At 51.0% G+C, this 18,087-nt stretch overlaps 2 protein-coding genes and 1 long non-coding RNA gene across 5 annotated transcripts; 2 read left to right on the forward strand and 1 right to left on the reverse strand.

Moving 5' to 3' along the window:
• The first annotated feature begins 592 nt into the window (after positions 1-592).
• On the forward strand, positions 593-7,900 carry Tm9sf1 (transmembrane 9 superfamily member 1). Of its 3 annotated transcripts, none has more exons than XM_034497021.2 (6): positions 593-826; positions 1,251-1,612; positions 2,588-3,209; positions 3,463-3,648; positions 5,895-6,168; positions 7,236-7,900. In XM_034497021.2, exons 2-6 carry the CDS (start codon positions 1,268-1,270, stop codon positions 7,627-7,629), a joined length of 1,821 nt encoding a protein of 606 aa, XP_034352912.1. In that variant the 5' UTR covers positions 593-826; positions 1,251-1,267; the 3' UTR covers positions 7,630-7,900. The 3 variants fall into 3 exon arrangements, with proteins under 3 accessions (XP_034352912.1, XP_034352910.1, XP_076787089.1); XM_034497019.2 differs by lacking the exon at positions 593-826 and adding an exon at positions 862-1,028; XM_076930974.1 differs by lacking the exon at positions 593-826 and having other exon boundaries at positions 884-1,612.
• Positions 2,857-7,236, reverse strand: LOC143441717 (uncharacterized). The gene is made up of 2 exons (XR_013109353.1): positions 6,950-7,236; positions 2,857-3,279 (listed from the first exon to the last, which is right to left on the reverse strand). It is a non-coding gene; the product is annotated as an uncharacterized LOC143441717 (long non-coding RNA).
• A 285-nt stretch (positions 7,901-8,185) lies between the features above and the next one.
• On the forward strand, positions 8,186-18,069 carry Ipo4 (importin 4). Its single transcript, XM_034497024.2, has 30 exons — positions 8,186-8,349; positions 8,430-8,516; positions 8,665-8,744; positions 8,830-8,871; positions 9,289-9,418; positions 9,505-9,684; positions 9,945-10,010; positions 10,111-10,212; positions 10,296-10,379; positions 10,596-10,760; positions 11,390-11,443; positions 11,591-11,700; positions 12,354-12,462; positions 12,622-12,751; positions 12,948-13,061; positions 13,165-13,278; positions 13,466-13,586; positions 13,756-13,867; positions 13,978-14,096; positions 14,385-14,462; positions 14,539-14,596; positions 14,793-14,898; positions 14,978-15,171; positions 15,324-15,371; positions 15,716-15,841; positions 15,955-16,163; positions 16,283-16,415; positions 16,502-16,606; positions 17,548-17,617; positions 17,744-18,069. Exons 1-30 carry the CDS (start codon positions 8,281-8,283, stop codon positions 17,872-17,874), a joined length of 3,246 nt encoding a protein of 1,081 aa, XP_034352915.1. The 5' UTR covers positions 8,186-8,280; the 3' UTR covers positions 17,875-18,069.
• Positions 18,070-18,087: the final 18 nt, after the last annotated feature.

Below are 18,087 nucleotides of genomic sequence, written 5' to 3' on the forward strand. Positions count from 1 at the left end.
GGAACCTGCAAAATTAGGGAGAAGCCCAAACGTCCCACAGACATACAGAACAAAATGACGGAAGTGAGATAAGGTGGTGTGTACCTGTAAGGCGGAGACTCAAAAGACCCCGAATTCGAAGTCTGCAGGGATTCCAGATTTAAAAACAAAACAAAAACCTACTTCCTATCTAATACGGCGCTGTCAACCCACGCAACTTGTGGGGTGAAATGGCAAACTGTAGGTGCACCTCGCCCAGCTCCCGCATGCTTGTTGCCAACAATGACCGGTCTGTGCCTCCAGAATGCCTCGGAGGGGCACCTTTACCTAGGTGTTCGAGGCCACCGGTCCCTGGCGTGGGAACGCGGCACAAAGCCCCGCCCCGCCCAAGTTAGGGACAACTTTCCGCGTCAGGGCCGACCTCAGCAGCCGGGGGTAGGTCCAGCCTTTACCCGGACGCGCTCCCGCTCCCCAGCTGTCTCTCTCCAACCTAGGGAGGACGGCCCAGCCTGTGCGAGACCCCGTGGGAAGCCGCCCGCGCCAAGCCAGCGAGCATCGCGGAGTTCTTGGCTCAGGAGAGGAGCCTTCCCGCCTTCCCGGAGCTGAGGTCCCCGTCGGCGAAGGCGGAAGTGGTAAGACTGACGTGTCAGGGCTGCGGTGCTACTCGCCGGAACGACCACTGGCATCGGTGGGTGGCTCAGGGAACGAGCTCCCTGGAATCCGTAGCGGGACCGGATCACGGGCGAACCAGAGCTCATCGAGGAGCATTAGAACGAGCCGAGTGCGGACGCCGGCGACGTGGCAGCAGCCGCGGCAATCAGGCGCAGCAGCGGGCAACCCGGAGGAGGTCCGTCGTCAGGTCCTCGCCAAGCCTACGGCTCCGGCGCCGCTGTCTGGAAGACCCGGGCAGAAGCCCAAGGGCAGCTACGGGGCCCTGTGAGGCCACTGGCGCCTCTTTGGCCAGCCGGTACCTCGCAGTGAGGACCCCGGAGCTGCGGCGGGTGCCCCTTCCGGAGCAGCGAGCCCGCCAGGCGTTGCTATAGAAACGGGTTGGCACGCGCAGCCCCGGGCGGGGGAGGCCTAGAGGCGTGAACCCTAGGTTGGGAGTACTATTGAGTGCACGCCAAGCCCGGTCTTTGGGATAGAAGTCCTCTGGTGTGGGGATCGGGAAGCCAATGGGAGGAGGTGGAACCAATGGGCACTTGAGAGTCCAGACCCGGGGCATCATGATTTGATTCCTAGTTTCTGTAACCACGGGATTCCCCCAACAGGTTCTACTGCCTTAAGGATGACAGTCCTAGGGTACCCTCGAAGTTGGAGCTGCCATTGTTTGCCAGTCCTGATACTGTTGCTGGGCATGGGCCATGGGCCATGGGTGGAAGGTGTCACACACTACAAGCCCGGCGACCCTGTCATTCTATATGTCAACAAAGTGGGACCCTACCATAACCCTCAGGAAACTTACCACTACTATCAGCTTCCAGTCTGCTGTCCTGAGAAGATCCGCCACAAAAGTCTTAGTTTGGGTGAAGTACTGGATGGGGACCGAATGGCCGAATCTTTGTACGAGATCCGCTTTCGGGAGAATGTGGAGAAGAGAATTCTGTGCCACATGCAGCTCAGTTCTGCACAGGTCAGCTCTCCACGTTAGTTATCACTTAGCCCTTCTTGCCAGGGGTTTAGGATGCCTTGCATCTGTGGTACCTTTATGGAAATTATCTGTCTGGATTCCATCCACAGCCCAGTGTACATGCTTAGATGTTCCAAACTGACTTTTCAAGATTACATGGATACAGAGATACAGAACTAAGATCAGAGCCTGGGACTCCTTGCTGTCAATAATAAGTCCCAGACTCCTGTGCAAGTCTCTTTCCTTCCATGCATGGCTCTTTCATGACTTTACTTTCTAGCCTTCCCTGTTACTTTTTTTTTTTTCTTTAGCAAATTTTGGAACTTCTTAATTCTAGTCTTTTTATACTTTTCTCCATTTATTTTTCTGAGACTTTATCTTAGCAAAGACATACTTGTTCTTTTTTGGGCTGATATACCAGAGTCAGTCAGTCTCAATGGGAAACCGTTTTGTACCTAGATTCTTTGGCAGTGTATAAAGACATTTTGTTTGGTTGGTTTGGGCTTTGTTCTTGTTTTGTTTGATTGCTGAGATAAGGTCTTACTATGTAGCCCAGGCTGGCCTCAAACCCAGTATTAACCTTCTAAGTGCAGCAATAACAGGGATGTTCTATACCAGATCCCCACCCACCCACCACGACAGGGTTTCTCTGTGTGACGGAAACTCACTCTGTAGACTAGGCTGTCCTTGAACTCTGAGATCTACCTGCCTCTGTCTCCCTAATCCTGGGACTAAAAGTGTGCACCACTTTAGCCCAGCTTGGAAATACTTTTGATTGTCATAATTCTGTGGCACTATTGGTGTATAGTGGGTAGGGATCCAGGATGCCAACCCCTGCAATGCACAGATCACACATCACTATCTCCCTACAACAACACAGAATTATCCAAACCTAAATAAGAGTCCTGCTGAGTTTTAGAAATGCTGTTGTAACTCTGAGAGGCTTCGTGTAACCGACTCCTGGCTTGTTCTTTGTAGGTGGAGCAGCTGCGCCAGGCCATTGAGGAATTGTATTACTTTGAGTTTGTGGTAGATGACTTGCCAATCCGTGGTTTTGTGGGCTACATGGAAGAGAGTGGCTTCCTGCCACATAGCCACAAGATAGGCCTCTGGACACATTTGGACTTCCACCTAGAATTCCATGGAGATCGAATTATATTTGCCAATGTTTCAGTTCGGGATGTCAAGCCCCACAGCTTGGATGGGCTACGGTCTGATGAATTACTGGGCCTTACTCACACTTACAGTGTGCGCTGGTCTGAGACGTCAGTGGAGCATCGGAGTGATAGGCGCCGAGGTGATGATGGTGGGTTCTTCCCTCGAACCCTGGAGATCCATTGGTTGTCCATCATCAACTCCATGGTGCTTGTGTTTTTACTGGTGGGTTTTGTGGCTGTTATTCTAATGCGTGTGCTTCGAAATGACCTGGCTCGGTACAACCTAGATGAAGAGACCAGCTCTGGAGGCTCTAGTGATGACTTTGACCAGGGTGATAATGGCTGGAAAATTATCCATACAGATGTCTTCCGCTTCCCTCCATACCGTGGTCTGCTCTGTGCTGTGCTTGGTGTGGGCGCCCAGTTCCTGGCCCTTGGCACTGGTGAGGGGATATGACTTGCTCTCAGAGGGTAGCAGATAGGTTATTTGAAAAGTTCAGTGGATTTTCTCTTCTGTTCAAGGTGAGAGAAAGACATAAGGGAATCAGTAGTTCTCATGAGGATGCATGTGGGTTTTCCTGACTCTAGTAGAACTAGGAAAATCACTTGAGGACCTGGGTTGAGGGGTATGATTTCTCTGGCATAAGAAGAGGTGTAGATGAGACCTAACTTGATCTTTCCACTACTACCTTATAGGCATTATCGTCATGGCGTTGCTGGGCATGTTCAATGTGCACCGGCATGGAGCCATTAACTCAGCAGCAATCTTGTTGTATGCCCTGACCTGCTGCATCTCGGGCTATGTGTCGAGCCACTTCTACCGGCAAATTGGAGGCGAGCGTTGGGTGTGGAACATCATTCTCACCACCAGTCTCTTCTCTGGTGAGAACTTCCCCCTTTTATTGTGGGTCTGCCTAGACTTAGTAACTGTCATGGGTCCTGGGACAGAATCACAGTGCAGGGACCATAGAATTTTTTTTTCTTTTTAGTTTAGTTTTTTTTTTTTTTTTTTTTTTTTTTCTGTAGACCAGGCTGGCCTCAAAAATCCGCCTGCCTCTGCCTCCCAAGTGCTGGGATTAAAAGTGTGCGCCACCACCACCCTGTTAGAATTTTTTAATACTTATGTTTATGAGTATTTTGCCTGCATGTGCAACACATATGCAACATGTACAATGTTGTGCAATACATGTAGTCCCTGTGGAAGCCAGAAGTTGGATCCCCTGGAACTGGAGTTATACAGATGGTTATGAGCCACCATGTGGGTGCTGGGAACTGAACCCTGATCCTCAATAAAAACAGCAAGTACTTTTAACCACTGAGCTTTTTCTCTAGCCCCTAGGTGGGGATGGGGGTACTGGCAGGAGGTAGGGGTCAAAACAATCCATCAAAAAAAAAATCTATTTTTTTTTTATCTTATTTTTTTTAAGATAGGCTCTTGACTATGTAGTCCAGGCTGTCTTTGAATTTATGATCTTCCAGCTTAACCTCTTGAGTACTATGACTATAACCCAGGAAAATATATATTTCTTTTTGAATAGTTTAAAGTTGTTAAGTGCTGGAAAGTGGCTATACACTGCAGTTAGCATTTCATATGTCCTTTTAGTTAATCTTCACAGTCGTCATGTAACATAGGTAATAGAGTCCCCATTGCACTAGATGAGGAAACTAAACTAAGACAGGGTCACTGTGGATCCCACATGAGCCTTTAACTTTGTTCTAGTCCTGCCCCAGCCTCCCCAGTTGGTTCTGGGGTTATCATGCACATCACCATGCCTGGGTTTCAACCATTTGTGTGTGTGCTTGTGCAAGTGCAATTGTAAGTGTGGAAACCAGAGGGCAGCCTCAGGTATAATTCCTCAGACACTGTCCAGCTCTTCTGAGAAAAGATCTCTCACTAGCCAAGTAGTCAAGACTAGGCTGTGTGGCTGACACACTTCAGTGCTGTCCGCTGCTCCAGCGCTGAGGTTACAAGCATGAGAGCCAGGCATGGTAGAGCACACCTTTAATCCCAGCACTCAAGAGGCAAGCAGATCTCTCTGAATTCCAGGCCACCCTGGTCCACACCTTGAGTTCTAGGACCATCAGGGTTACATAGACTCTGTCTCGAAAAGAAAAGATAAAGAAAAAAGGGCATGAGCCACTCTCCCTAGCTTTTTCAGGTGGGGTCTGGGAATTGAACCTAGGCCCTCAAATGTAAGGTAAACATTTAACCAACTGAGCCATCAGTCCCTCAGACATTCATTATGTTTAAATAATTTGGCATGTGTACATACGCACATGTGTACACTTGTGTGGGTGCTGTGCATTCATGTGCATTTGGAAGGCAGAGGTCAGTATCAGGTCTTCCTCAGTAGCTCACCTTACCTTTTGAGGGAGGGTGTCTCCCTGAAGGTGGAGCTCATTCAGTCAACTAGACCTGATGGCTGGAGAGCCGTAAGGGTCCTGTCTTTTGCCTTCCGTCTACTGTGATTACAAGCTCTGGCCACCAATCTGACTTATTTTTGTTGTTTGTTTTTAAATGGGAATGCTGGGGCCCCGACTCAGGTCCTCACACTTTCGTGGGAGAAGGGCTTTACTAACTGAACCATTTCCTCAACCCTCCTAGATAGCATTCTTGAATTTTTTTTGATACTCTTTTTATTTTGGAGGTAAGTTCATTCTGACCTTCCAACCAGTTTGCCTTTTCAAAGACAGTAGTAGTCTATATTCTGAACCTTGTTATTTCCAATCTGATGTATTTGACTTAAATCTCATCCCATTTATATTTGAAACATGGGTTTCTGATAACAGGTCCTTAACCTGTTTAATGCTGTTTAATGCTAGGAATTATCAATGCCATCACAAGACAGGTTTCTGTAGGCAGGTGGATTTGTAACACTCTTGGGCCATAATGACGCAACTGTCTTAGTTCTTGATGGCATTGGGTTGGGGAATAGGGTGTTTGAAAAATAAAGAACAAAGAACAATGAGCTATAAAAGGGTCATGGTAAATTCAATCAGCTCTGGCCATCTGGGAGCATAGGTGGGTCCTGTAAGTGGCAGGCTACTTCATCCCTTTCCCCTTTAGGTCCAGTCAGAGTGGGGTGTCACAGGGATGTTGCTCCTACTGCTGACCCTCCCTCCTGCAGTGCCTTTCTTCCTGACTTGGAGTGTGGTGAACTCAGTGCACTGGGCTAACGGTTCGACACAGGCTCTGCCGGCCACAACCATCCTGCTGCTTCTGACAGTCTGGCTGCTGGTAGGCTTTCCTCTCACTGTCATTGGAGGGATCTTCGGGAAGAACAACGCTAGTCCCTTTGATGCACCTTGTCGTACGAAGAATATCGCCCGCGAGATCCCACTCCAACCCTGGTACAAGTCTACTGTCATCCATATGACTGTTGGTGGCTTCCTGCCTTTCAGGTATCCTCACTTCATACCATGGCCATCCACTTTGGGCAGTTTTGGTTTGGTTTGGTTTTGGACACTAGAGGGATTTTTGTTTTATTTTGTTTTCTGTTTTCTTTTGTTTTCTTTTTTGAGGCAGTCTCCTAAGGCTCATGGCCACTCGGAGGGTAGAGGTAGGCGGATCTCTAAATGTGCGCTCAGCCTGGTCTACAGAGTTCCAGGCTACAGAGAAACCCTGTCTTGAAAAACAAAAACAAAACAAACAAACAAACAAACAAAAACCCACCTTAAAGTTGTCCTGCCTTGAGTGCTTGAGTGACAGACTCGGCCACCACGACCTTGCCTTCAGCAGTATTTTGATTCCCCTTTGCTTTTCCCCATCACTCAACACGATAACCCAGTATTAACCCTCAACTCGGCCAAAGCCCATTGAATGGTTCTAACTGTCGAATCGGGAATGAACTTCAGCTAGTTCAGATATGAGTGATCCACTGTGAAGCCCTTTCACTCTGTGGACTGAAAGAGTAATCAAGTGGGCTTTAAGCCTTGTATCGGAGCCTATAGAACCTGACTTCTGTTTCGTGCTTATAGGCAGGGAGAGCCTAAGGCCTGTTTGTTTTCAGTTTGTCACATACCTTTTAAACAATATAGGAAGTAAACAATACAGTATCTGCCCCTCCCCACACCCTTCTCTGTCTTACTCCCTTTTTTGTTTGTTTGTTTGTTTCTGTAGTACTGGAATGTGCTTAGGCCTCAGGCATCCAGTGAGCACTGAGCACATCCCACCCCTTTTTACCTTTCATTTTGAGACAGTCTTAAGTTTTCAAGGCTGGCTTTGAACTTGGCAGTCCTCTTGGCTCAGCCTCCCAAATAGTAGTAGTATAGATGTATGTCACCTGGTCGAGTAAAGATCGCTGCTTTCGGCCTGTCAGGGAAGATGTTCAGAGCAGCTGATAAACTAAACTACTAGGCAGAAGACTGCTCGTGCTGCCTTCGTGTCCACAGGGTGGCATGGGAGGGCGCGGCCGAGCCCGCTGCAGCTGCGCACAGCGCTCTTATGATGTGTCTCGTCCTCTCGACAGCGCCATCTCCGTGGAGCTCTACTACATCTTTGCCACAGTCTGGGGTCGCGAGCAGTACACGCTGTACGGCATTCTCTTCTTCGTCTTCGCCATCTTGCTGAGCGTGGGGGCCTGTATCTCCATTGCACTCACCTACTTCCAGCTGTCTGGGGAAGATTACCGCTGGTGGTGGCGATCCGTGCTGAGCGTGGGCTCCACTGGCCTCTTCATCTTCCTCTACTCAGTTTTCTACTATGCTCGGCGCTCCAACATGTCAGGGGCAGTACAGACAGTAGAGTTCTTTGGCTACTCTTTACTGACTGGTTATGTCTTCTTCCTCATGCTGGGCACCATCTCCTTTTTTTCTTCTTTAAAGTTCATCCGTTATATCTATGTTAACCTCAAGATGGACTGAGACCCGAGTGACAGAACTATGGCTCTCTCCTGCTTTCATCATGCTCCATTGATTTCACTTGATAGTTTCTCTTCTGACCGAATTGTGTGATGGCATTGTCGCCTTCCTTCCCTCTTTACCCCTTGGACCTCCCTTCTTTAGAGAGGACTTGGAAATTAAAAATCTCTATTATATAAGGAATATATATTTGAACTTTTTAAGTTGCCTTATGTTTTGGTCCTGATTTTTTTCTTTTTACAATTATTAAAATAAAATTTATTAAGAAAAAGGATCCTGTAGTTGGAAGTTTTGGTCTAGTTATAGAAACTTGAGGCCTGTTGTTAATGCACAGTTGCTTTGAAAACCCGAGTCTGCCACTGCCACACAAACTGGATTCCGAGAACTGTCGGCACAGGGAACCCACGTTGCCGAGACTTTGTTTCTGAGGTTTAGCAAGTGCTCAGCCAGACGGAATGGCGACAGCCACCAGCTTTCCGCAGGAGTTTCTGAAGGGAAGCAAGCTGAATCACCCAGGCGACTGGAGAGACGCAGAGTAACGCCCTTTCCGCCGGAAGTTGCTGTCGGAGTCTCCACGTGCCGTTCCTCCCCCTCCCTACCCGGCCCTGTAGCGGCGGCGGCGGCGGCGGCGGCGGCGGCGGCTCGGCAGCTACCATGGAGCCTGCGGGTCTGGAACAGATCCTGAAAGAGCTGCTGCTGCCGGACACCGAGCGCATCCGCCGGGTATGGGCAGGCCTGACCGGGCTAGGGGAATGGGGAGGCTGTGGGAAAGGCCCGCTCTTGACCCCCCAGCCTTCCATCAGGCTACGGAGCAGCTTCAGACCACCCTTCGGGACCCTGCTGCCTTGCCTGCACTCTGCGACCTGCTGGCATCAGCGACCGACCCTCAGGCGAGTTACCTGCCCCTTCTTGCCGAAATTCTGAAATTTCTAAATGTGCCTCTGGTCCCGCCCCAGCCTCCGCCCCCTGCGGTCTTAATGTGTTCATCTTCTCGCTGCCCGTGATTCTCATTTGGCTGGCTACCCCTTCTCACCCTAGATCCGCCAGTTTGCAGCGGTCCTGACCCGCAGGAGGCTGAACAATCGCTGGCGACGCTTGGCACCTGAGCAGCGGGAGAGGTGGGCTAGATTTAGGATGGGAGGGGCCGGGCCTAGTCGACTTTTTGACAGGCCCAGTATCAAGCCTTTGCCACCTGTCTTCCAGCCTCAAGTCCCTGGTCCTGACAGCATTGCAGAAAGAGACAGAGTAAGTGTGGAGCACCCTCTCTCGGGGGTCCTAACTGATTTGGGGCTGAGGTACTCTCTGGGCTTCTACCTTCTTTTTCAGCCCCAGACTGGGACTTAGGGATCAGAGACTTAATTCAGGCCTAGAAGGCGGAGCCTGTGAAAACTAAAATTTTTGGGAATGGCTGAAAATGATCTGCTAAACCCAGATCGGGAAAACAAGAGTGAATTCAGCCTGTCCAGTGGTGCTGAACGAGCCAGATCACAGTGCCACCCTCCTTCCTTCACACCCAGCTGTCATCTTATGGGGACTGCCTTAGGAAAGACTGTGCGCATACCTGGATGCTTCTCTTTGGCCACTCCTTGGGCCTGGGGCATTGTTTGCAAGGGATGGACAGTGAAAGGTGTTTATATGGATGAAGGAATCTCCTCTTTGCAGGCATTATGTGAGTGTCAGCTTGGCCCAGCTCTCAGCCACCATTTTTCGAAAGGAAGGTCTGCAAGGCTGGCCTCAGTTCATGAACCTTCTTCAGCACAGCACTCACAGTTCCCACAGCCCTGAGAAAGAGGTACTGGCATTGCCCTGTTGGCAGGAAGGAGGGAGTAAGGCTGGATAGTCCACGAAACCTTTTCTTATCCTCCTACTCCTGGACAGGTGGGACTTCTGCTGCTGAGTGTGGTGGTGTCTTCTCAGCCTGAGGCATTCCACGCCCACCAGCAGGAGCTTCTTCAGCTTCTGATTGAGACTCTCAGTGAAGTCAACTTCCCCGGAGTGCTCTTCTACTCTCTGCGCACTCTGACTGCCATTGCCCGCTACCTCAGACCGGATGATGTGGTAAGACATTGGCTGTCACACCTCAACCCTGTCACTGACTGTATATCTCTTGGTTTCATGCCCTCGCTTTTAGAAGTTTTGACCCAAGCTACTTTAGAGTTTTATTCTGCCTTCCGTTCTTCTAAGGGCTGAGGGGATAGTATGCTAGCTGGGCCTGGCCAGCTCTCTAGAGGGTGTGCTATGAGGAAGCCTGCAGTTTCTGGCTTCTGGGATGAGGCTGCATGTGCTGTGTGTAGTTAAGTTTACCCCATGTCTTCTAGTCTCTCGCACGGATGTTGGTGCCCAAAGTCGTTACTGCACTGAGGACTCTGATCCCCTTAGATGAGGTAAGGACAGATGGGAGAGAGTTCCTTTTGGAAGGAAAATGGAGATACACCCACCTTGGTCCCCTAGAGGAGAGAGTACCCTGTGGATTACCTGTCCCAGGTAAAAGCCTGCGAGGCCCTGGAGGCCCTGGATGAAATGCTGGAGACAGAGTTGCCCATCATCACCCCCCATCTCTCTGAGGTCCTCACATTTTGTCTAGAGGTGAGTCTGGGGTGGGTGCTGCCCCTGCTTCTTGGTGTGCTGTTAAGTTTGTGTGTTTCTGATTCTTGTTAGTGTCTGTATAGGTGGCTAAGAATGTGGCCCTGGGCGAAGCACTTCGTGTGCGTATTCTCTGCTGCCTCACTTTCTTGGTCAAAGTCAAAAGCAAGGTAAGTCCCCTCCTGCTGTAAGTAAGGATGTTGCCCCATCCTGCTGTCTCCGCCATTAGTCGTATTTGTAATCTTAGTCCTGCTTAAGTCTTGGCCCCACCTTCTATTCCTACCTAGAAGAATGGGAAGCTCTGGCTGGGCTCCTTGTGGTTGGGAGGATGGAAGTTTCCCTTGAGCCTGTTCTGGGGATATGCTCAAGGGTGGTCCTCCCCTCAGGCCTTGCTGAAGCACCGCCTCGTGCCTCCCTTGCTGCATGCCCTTTTCCCTATTATGGCTGCCGAGCCACCCGTGGGCCAACTGGATCCTGAAGACCAAGATTCTGATGACGATGATTTGGAGATTGGGCTGATGGGGGAGACTCCCAAGCACTTTGCTGTACAGGTGATATATTGGCCTTATCACTGTGACCAAATACCTCAGAGAAACCCCTTAAGGGGAGGAAGTGGTTTTCATGGCTTCGGAGATTTCCATTTACTCTGGTGGGAAAGGAATAGCCAGACAGTGGTTCAGGCCATGGCAACCAGGAAACAAAGCAGGACTGTTCACATTATGGACAGGAAGCAGAGAAGGGATATGCAGGAAGGAGACAGGACAGGATCGCAGCTCCCAGAAAGGACGTGGATGTCCCAGAACTAAGCTCTGCCTTCCACCTCTTGCTCCTCCTAGTGGCTGGCATTAGATTATTAACCCATCACTTGATTAACTCGCCTTGAGGTCAGAGCCCTCCTGATCTAATTGTCTCTGAAAATGTCATCACAATCTCCTAAACCCTTCCCAGTCCAGTCAGGTTGATTACTAAACCAGCCATTGCTCCCAGATGACCTGGTAGACACTTTGTAAGCTCAGCTCCCAGCACTTGGGAGGCTGAGGTAGAGTTGTAAGCTTTGGGCAGTCTGAGCCATCGTGTCTCTACAAACATAGACGCAGTCATCACGTGTGGATTATGGGCTGGGTGTTAAATGAGAACAGGAGGTTAGATGTGGAGTTACAGTCTACCTGAATTTCCTCAGGTTGTGGACATGCTGGCACTGCATCTTCCCCCTGAGAAGCTCTGTCCCCATGTGGTAAGTGAGACTCTACTGCTCTTACTAGCCCTAGGTAGGTATAGTCCCTTAAAGCCAAGGACATCTGGGATAGATAGGCGTAATGGGCCTATTGAGAAGGTAGCAGGCAGGCTCTGGCTGGGCTCTCAATGTGCCGTGTACCCCTAGATGCCCATGCTGGAAGAAGCCTTGCGGAGTGAGGCCCCGTACCATCGCAAAGCAGGGTTCCTGGTGTTGGCTGTACTATCTGATGGTGCTGGTGACCACATCCGGCAAAGGTATTGTATTTCTTTCCTGTTCCAGGGTGAGGTGAGTCACATGGAGAGGATGGCTGTACATCCTCTGGCAGTCCCGGTACCCCAGTTTCAGCTTAACTGGTTTTATTGTTTATTTGTTTGCTTGTTAGTTTGAGTCAGGGACTCTGTGTAGCCTTGACTGGTCTGGAATTCATGGAGATCTGCCTGGATCTGGCTCCAAGTGCTGGAATTAAAGATGTGCTTCACCATACCTGGGCCAACTTTTTTTTTTTTTTTTTTTTTTTTTTTTTTTGGTTTTTTGAGACAGGGTTTCTCTGTGTAGCTCTGGCTGTCCTGGAACTCACTCTGTAGACCAGGCTGGCCTTGAACTCAGAAATCCACCTGCCTCTGCCTCCCAAGTGCTGGGATTAAAGGCATGCGCCACCACTGCCCGGCTTTTTTTTTTTTTTTTTTTTTTTAAATAGTTTTCCAAGACAGGTTTCTTTAGTTAGCCTTGGCTGTCCTGGAATTCACTGTGTAGATCAGGCTGGCCTCAAACTTGGAGATCCCCATGCCTCTGCCTCCCAAGTGCTGGGATTAAAAGTGTGTACCGATACCATCACCACCATGGGGCTGAGACTAGGGTTCTTCTGTCCTGTCCCTCAGACTTTGTTCTTCTGTCTTGCCCTATTCAGACTGCTATACCCACTGCTACAGATCGTGTGCAAGGGCCTGAGTGACCCCTCACAGGTTGTTCGAAATGCTGCTCTGTTTGCCCTGGGCCAGTTTTCAGAAAACTTACAGGTCAGCAAAGCTAAATGCAGATGGCTGCCCCGTGAGGGAACCCCCACGGCTGAGGACCCTCGTCCCTCAAACTCTCATCTCCTCAGATGCTGTTGCTGCCATTGGCAGGGTGTGCTCCGTAGGTAAGCCTGACCAGGGTCCTGCTTGCTTCTTCTCCAGCCCCATATCAGCAGCTATTCCGAGGAGGTGATGCCCCTGCTCCTTGCCTATCTGAAGTCAGTGCCTATGGGAAACACGCACCACCTGGCCAAGGCCTGCTATGCTCTGGAGAACTTTGTGGAGAACCTAGGTAGTGATGGCCGCAGAGAGTCCAGGGGAGGAGGGGAGCAACGCGGTGGCTAAAGGAGGCACAGTGTGCATCTTCCTGAACTGCTGCCTGGTGGGAGCGAGGTGTTGGGAGGGTTGCATGGGCTGTCGGGCTAAAGGAGGCCAATTTTGCAAACGATTAGAGGCCTGAGTTGGTAAGTAAAGAAACGTTCCCATAGGCCCCAAAGTGCAGCCCTACATTCCGGAGCTTATGGAGTGCATGCTGCAGCCTTTGAAGAACCCCAGCAAAGCCCGGACCAAGGAGCTAGCTGTGAGCGCCATAGGGGCCATTGGTGAGCAAAAGGACCAAGGAGCCAAAAGTGTGGATTCACCCAGAGTCTTTTAGGCAGACCCCAGTCCCTGCCATCTCTGAGTGTGTTCCGTCCTGTCCTGCAGCCACAGCTGCCCAAGATTCCCTGCTGCCCTACTTCCCAACCGTCATGGAGCATATCCGTGAATTCTTGTTAACTGGCCACGAAGACCTTCATCTTGTGCAGATCCAGAGCCTGGGTAAGGCCAGTGTTACCTGATGTTTACCTGATTTCTCCCAGGGCAGTTGGGTGTCTTCCTTTGATCAAAGGTGTTCTCCACGTCATACCAGAGAGTGGGATAGAATCCTGACCTCCTTCCACTTGCCCCTCTTGGTTTTCTGGTCTCTGTCCACACCTCAGTGCTGACTGAGCTCTTGCTCCCACAGAGACCTTGGGAGTGCTAGCACGAGCTTTAGGAGAGTCCATGAAGCCCCTGGCTGAGGAATGCTGTCAGCTGGGGCTAGGATTATGTATCCATGTAGATGACCCTGATGTGAGGCGTTGCACGTGAGTGACCTTTCATCCTGCCCTACTTTTTCTGCCCACTCACTAGATTGACAGTCTCTATCCCAGATACTAGTCCTTCAGTTTTGGACGCAGTCAGGTTTCCTGGACTCTCCCATTTTGTCTTGTCTATAGCAGGTAGCACCATATAGATTCTCTCTGCCTTTATCAGGTACAGCCTGTTTGCAGCCTTATCCGGGTTGATGGGAGAGGGCTTGGGACCCTACCTGCCTCAGATTACCACGCTCATGCTGCTGTCGCTGCGTTCCACTGAGGGCATTGTGGTGAGCAGGCGGTGGGTGTGCTGGGCTAGTTAGGCCAGGCTAGTCCTGTGGTGGGATTTATCTCCTGGTCCCACCTGAGGCAAAGTCTCCAATCTTCTTTTTTTAACTAGCCTCAGTATGATGGGATCAGCTCCTTCCTTCTGTTTGAGGATGACAGCGAAGCAGAAGAGGAGGAGGAAGTCATGGATGAAGATATGGAAGAGGAGGAGGAGGATTCTGAGATCTCGGGGTAGGAGGGGGTGCTCTTCTATTTAACAATGTAGATTTTGAGCCAGAGGGCATGGTGCACGCCTTTCATTCCAGCACTCAGGAGGCAGAGGCAGCGGGATCTCTGAGTTAAAGGCCAGCTTGGTCTACAGATCAAGTTCCAGAACAGCCAGAGCTACACAGAGAAATCCTGTCTAGAAAAAAACAAAAACCAACCAAACAACAAATACGCAGTAGACTTTGATTGTGGACGTAGTTAGGTCTGCCCCCTGCTGGCAGTTGTCATTACTGCCTCCCCATCTTTCCCTAGGTATAGCGTGGAGAATGCCTTCTTTGATGAGAAAGAAGATACCTGCACTGCCCTGGGGGAGATCTCTATGAACACCAGGTGAGCAGAGGCCCTTCCATGGTGCTGGGAACCACAGCCAGGATCCCTTTCCTCACTGCTGTGTGTCTTTCCACAGTGTGGCTTTCCTTCCATTCATGGACGCCGTCTTTGATGAAGTATACAAACTGCTGGAGGTAAGTTGGTGGCACCCTCACTCCAGTTAGGGCTGGAGGTAAGTTGGTGGCACCCTCACTCCAGTTAGGGCTGGAGGTAAGTTGGTGGCACCCTCACTCCAGTTAGGGCTGGAGGTAAGTTGGTGGCACCCTCACTCCAGTTAGGGCTGGTGCCACCTTGCACATGCCAGGCGTACACCTGCCCTCTTCGTTCCAGTGCCCTCATATGAATGTGCGGAAAGCAGCTTATGAAGCTCTGGGACAGTTCTGCTGTGCACTGCATAAGGCCTGTCAGAGAAGCCCTTCAGATGCCAACAGTGCTGGTGAGGAGGAGACGCTAGCAGGCTGGGAGCCCTAGGGAGTGGCAGGGCCTGACCAGGGCTCCACCAATTGTGTCTCCAGCTCTGCAGTCCTCTCTGGCTCGAGTGATACCGTCTTACATGCAGGCAGTGAAAGTAGAGAGGGAGCGGCCAGTGGTGATGGCCGTGCTGGAGGCCCTGACAGGGGTGCTGCGCACCTGTGGCAATCTCGCCCTGCAGCCTCCTGGGCGTCTCAGTGAGCTCTGCAACATGCTCAAGGCTGTGCTGCAGAAGAAGGTGAGCAGGGGAGGAGGAAGGGGAGCTGTGGGAAGAAGTGTCAGGCCCCAGGAGACTGCATTGTCAGGCTTTAAGTCCTCTGCCCTCCTCACCACCACTGTGGAAAGGAGAAGGCAGGGGAGTCCAAGCTCAGCTGAATGTGTCTTCCACAGACAGCCTGTCAGGACGCTGAGGAGGAGGATGATGAAGACGATGACCAGGTGAGAGCTACCGCTAAAAGTGGCCTAGACCGTCTAGGTAGGCCCCATAGGGCCAGCAGTGGACAGTGCACTGAGCTGAGCCTGCAGGAGCCAGGGCTGCTGAGAGAAGCTGGTGATTTCCAGAGAAGGGAAATGAGGAGTTCAGAAGACGGGCAGGCACTGAGGCTGGGGCAGGATTGGGAGTGATAAATGAGGGCTATAAAAAAGCCAACCTGGAAACGGCTCAGCCTGGGAAGCAAGGGTCGGCAGCCCCAGAAGCATCTGCAGCCAGTGGAGTAGCAGGGTTGGGAGGTGTGTAATCACAGAGCTGGCCCAGTGCTCTAGTGCCTTACCTGGCTCCACAGGCAGAGTATGACGCCATGTTACTAGAGCATGCTGGAGAGGCCATCCCTGTCCTGGCGGCCGCAGCTGGAGGACATACCTTCGCTCCTTTCTTTGCCACTTTCTTGCCATTATTGCTGTGTAAGACGGTGAGTGCTCTCCTCCAGCCCAACACTGTAGTCCACCTACATGTGCATGCAGTGCCTGTACCCTCCCACCTCGGCCACCATGTCAGTTTGTACTCCTTTAATCTCCCTTGTAGAAACAGAGCTGTACAGTGGCAGAGAAGTCCTTTGCCGTGGGAACCCTGGCAGAGTCCATTCAGGGTCTAGGTGCCGCCTCAGCCCAGTTTGTGTCTCGGCTATTCCCTGTGCTATTAAACAGTGCCCGGGAAGCAGACCCCGAGGTGCGGAGCAATGCCATCTTTGGGCTGGGCGTACTTGCAGAGCATGGGGGCTGCCCTGCTCGGGAGTATCCTATGCTTGCAGGAGGGAAGATGGGGTTGGAAGTGAGCCCAGGGATTTGATGAGGTGCTGCTGCAGGGTGAAGTCTACCAGTGTGTGTGTGTGTGTTCCTTAACTGTGGACCAGCCACTTCCCTAAGCTACTGGGCCTCCTTTTGCCCCTCCTGGCAAAAGAGCGACATGATCGAGTTCGTGATAACATCTGTGGGGCTCTTGCCCGTCTGCTGATAGCCAATCCAACAGGAAAAACAGACCCCCAGGTAAAGGATGGGGCATCAGGCAGGGGTGGAAACCAAAGATGGTGGAGGGGACAGGACATGTAGGCCTAAGACTTGTGTGTATCCAGGTACTGGCTACCCTGTTACATGCCCTGCCCCTGAAGGAAGACATGGAGGAATGGATCACTATAGGTCACCTCTTCAGCTTCCTACACCAGAACAACCCTGAGCAGGTAACCCTAGTGCTGGAACTAAGAGCCAAGGGAGTGTTAGGCTCCAGTCTAAGGGACAGGCAGAGGAGATGTTACTTGAAACTGATGCATGGTGAATTTCAGGTTAATTTCTGGAACTCACTCTACAGGCCAGGCTGGCCTGGAACTCACAGAGATCTGCCTATCTCTGCCTCCCCAATACTGGGATTAAAGGCGTGTGCCACCACTGCCCAGTTGACACCCTTTACTCTTCATTTTTCCTTCTTGAGACAGGGTCTCCTGCATCCCTGACTGGCCCAGCTTCGCACATAGCTGAGGGTGGCCTTGAGCCCTCAGTGCTCCTGTCCCCTCCCTCTGTCTCCCAAGTGCTGGATTACAGGCATGCATTACTGTTCATGATTTTAGCTGTGCTGGGGATGAAACACAGGCTTCATGCCTGCTAGGCAAGCACTTCTACCAACTGAGTTACAGCCTCAGTCAGCTTTTTTTCCTTTTTGTCCACAGAGTTGCCATAAAGTCTGATGATGTGTTTCTCTGGGGCTTCTCTGGCTCTTCTCTCGGGCTAAACCAGTAATCACAACTTTCCTAGGCTGACTTCCTAGGTCAGGGATAGGAAAACTATTCCCTAGGGAGCCCTGGATGCTGCCCACCACCCATCATAGATTGGTCTGCTTTGGGAATGATCTTGCACATTCAAGCTGCCTAGGTTGGGACCTGTGCCCGGGGTCTTACGTTACCTTTTGTCTTGGGTTTTTTGTATGTGTTGGAGTCTTTGGATTTTGGTCTTAAAGCTGACATCTTTGGTTACACATCTTAATCTCTAAAAAGAGTTTGTTATCATGTTTCTTTATTCCGGATGTGCTGGGTGTCAGTTCAAACAACCTCAGGCTTCTGTGCTTGGTTTCAACCACCTGCTCTAAGCCCAGCTGTCGCTGCCTCAGTTGACCAGTCCTTTTCTATAGGTTGTGGATGTGACTTCAGAGCTCTTGCGCATCTGCAGCCTGATCCTGCCAGACAACAGGATCCCGCCAGGTGAGGCTGACATTCATAGATAGCTAAGGGCAAGGGAGAGTGGGGGCAAGCCGGGCTCAACGAGCCTGGGGCAGTATGGGCATAGGAACCAGGTCCTTCATTAGGCCCTCTCTCTACTTTACCCAGACACCAAGGCGGCACTGCTGCTTCTCCTGACGGTCCTGGCCAAGCAGCACACCGACAGCTTCCACACAGCCCTGGGCTCTCTGCCAGAGGATAAAGCTCAGGAACTGCAGGCCTTGCTGGGCCTCACTTAAGACTACAGGCTACAGCTGGGCCGGGGGTCCGAAGACTGTCAGTCAGCCCTGGTCAAGTTCACCTTACCAAAGACTCTATCCATTGGAAGCCAACCGTGCTGTTTTAAGAGGGGTGTCTCTGGGTCTGGATCTATTACAAGCAGAGCTGTGGCATCATACTATAATAAAGGCGGCTTGTCTTCTGCTTGGACACTAGCTCTCTGCGCAAAGGCT

The sequence above is a fragment of the Arvicanthis niloticus genome, chromosome 3, assembly GCF_011762505.2.
Source record: "Arvicanthis niloticus isolate mArvNil1 chromosome 3, mArvNil1.pat.X, whole genome shotgun sequence".
Lineage (NCBI taxonomy): Eukaryota > Metazoa > Chordata > Mammalia > Rodentia > Muridae > Arvicanthis > Arvicanthis niloticus.

Bases quoted from the DNA above. Each gene is read 5' to 3' on its own strand.
- Ipo4 (XM_034497024.2), top strand. From the start codon at position 8,281: ATGGAGCCTGCGGGTCTGGAACAGATCCTGAAAGAGCTGCTGCTGCCG. The intron at 8,745-8,829 runs GTGGGCTAGATT...CCTGTCTTCCAG, and splicing joins GCACCTGAGCAGCGGGAGAG to CCTCAAGTCCCTGGTCCTGA. The intron at 11,444-11,590 runs GTAAGTGAGACT...GTGTACCCCTAG, and splicing joins AGAAGCTCTGTCCCCATGTG to ATGCCCATGCTGGAAGAAGC.
- Tm9sf1 (XM_034497021.2), top strand. From the start codon at position 1,268: ATGACAGTCCTAGGGTACCCTCGAAGTTGGAGCTGCCATTGTTTGCCA. The intron at 3,210-3,462 runs GTGAGGGGATAT...ACTACCTTATAG, and splicing joins GTTCCTGGCCCTTGGCACTG to GCATTATCGTCATGGCGTTG. The intron at 3,649-5,894 runs GTGAGAACTTCC...TCCCTCCTGCAG, and splicing joins CACCACCAGTCTCTTCTCTG to TGCCTTTCTTCCTGACTTGG.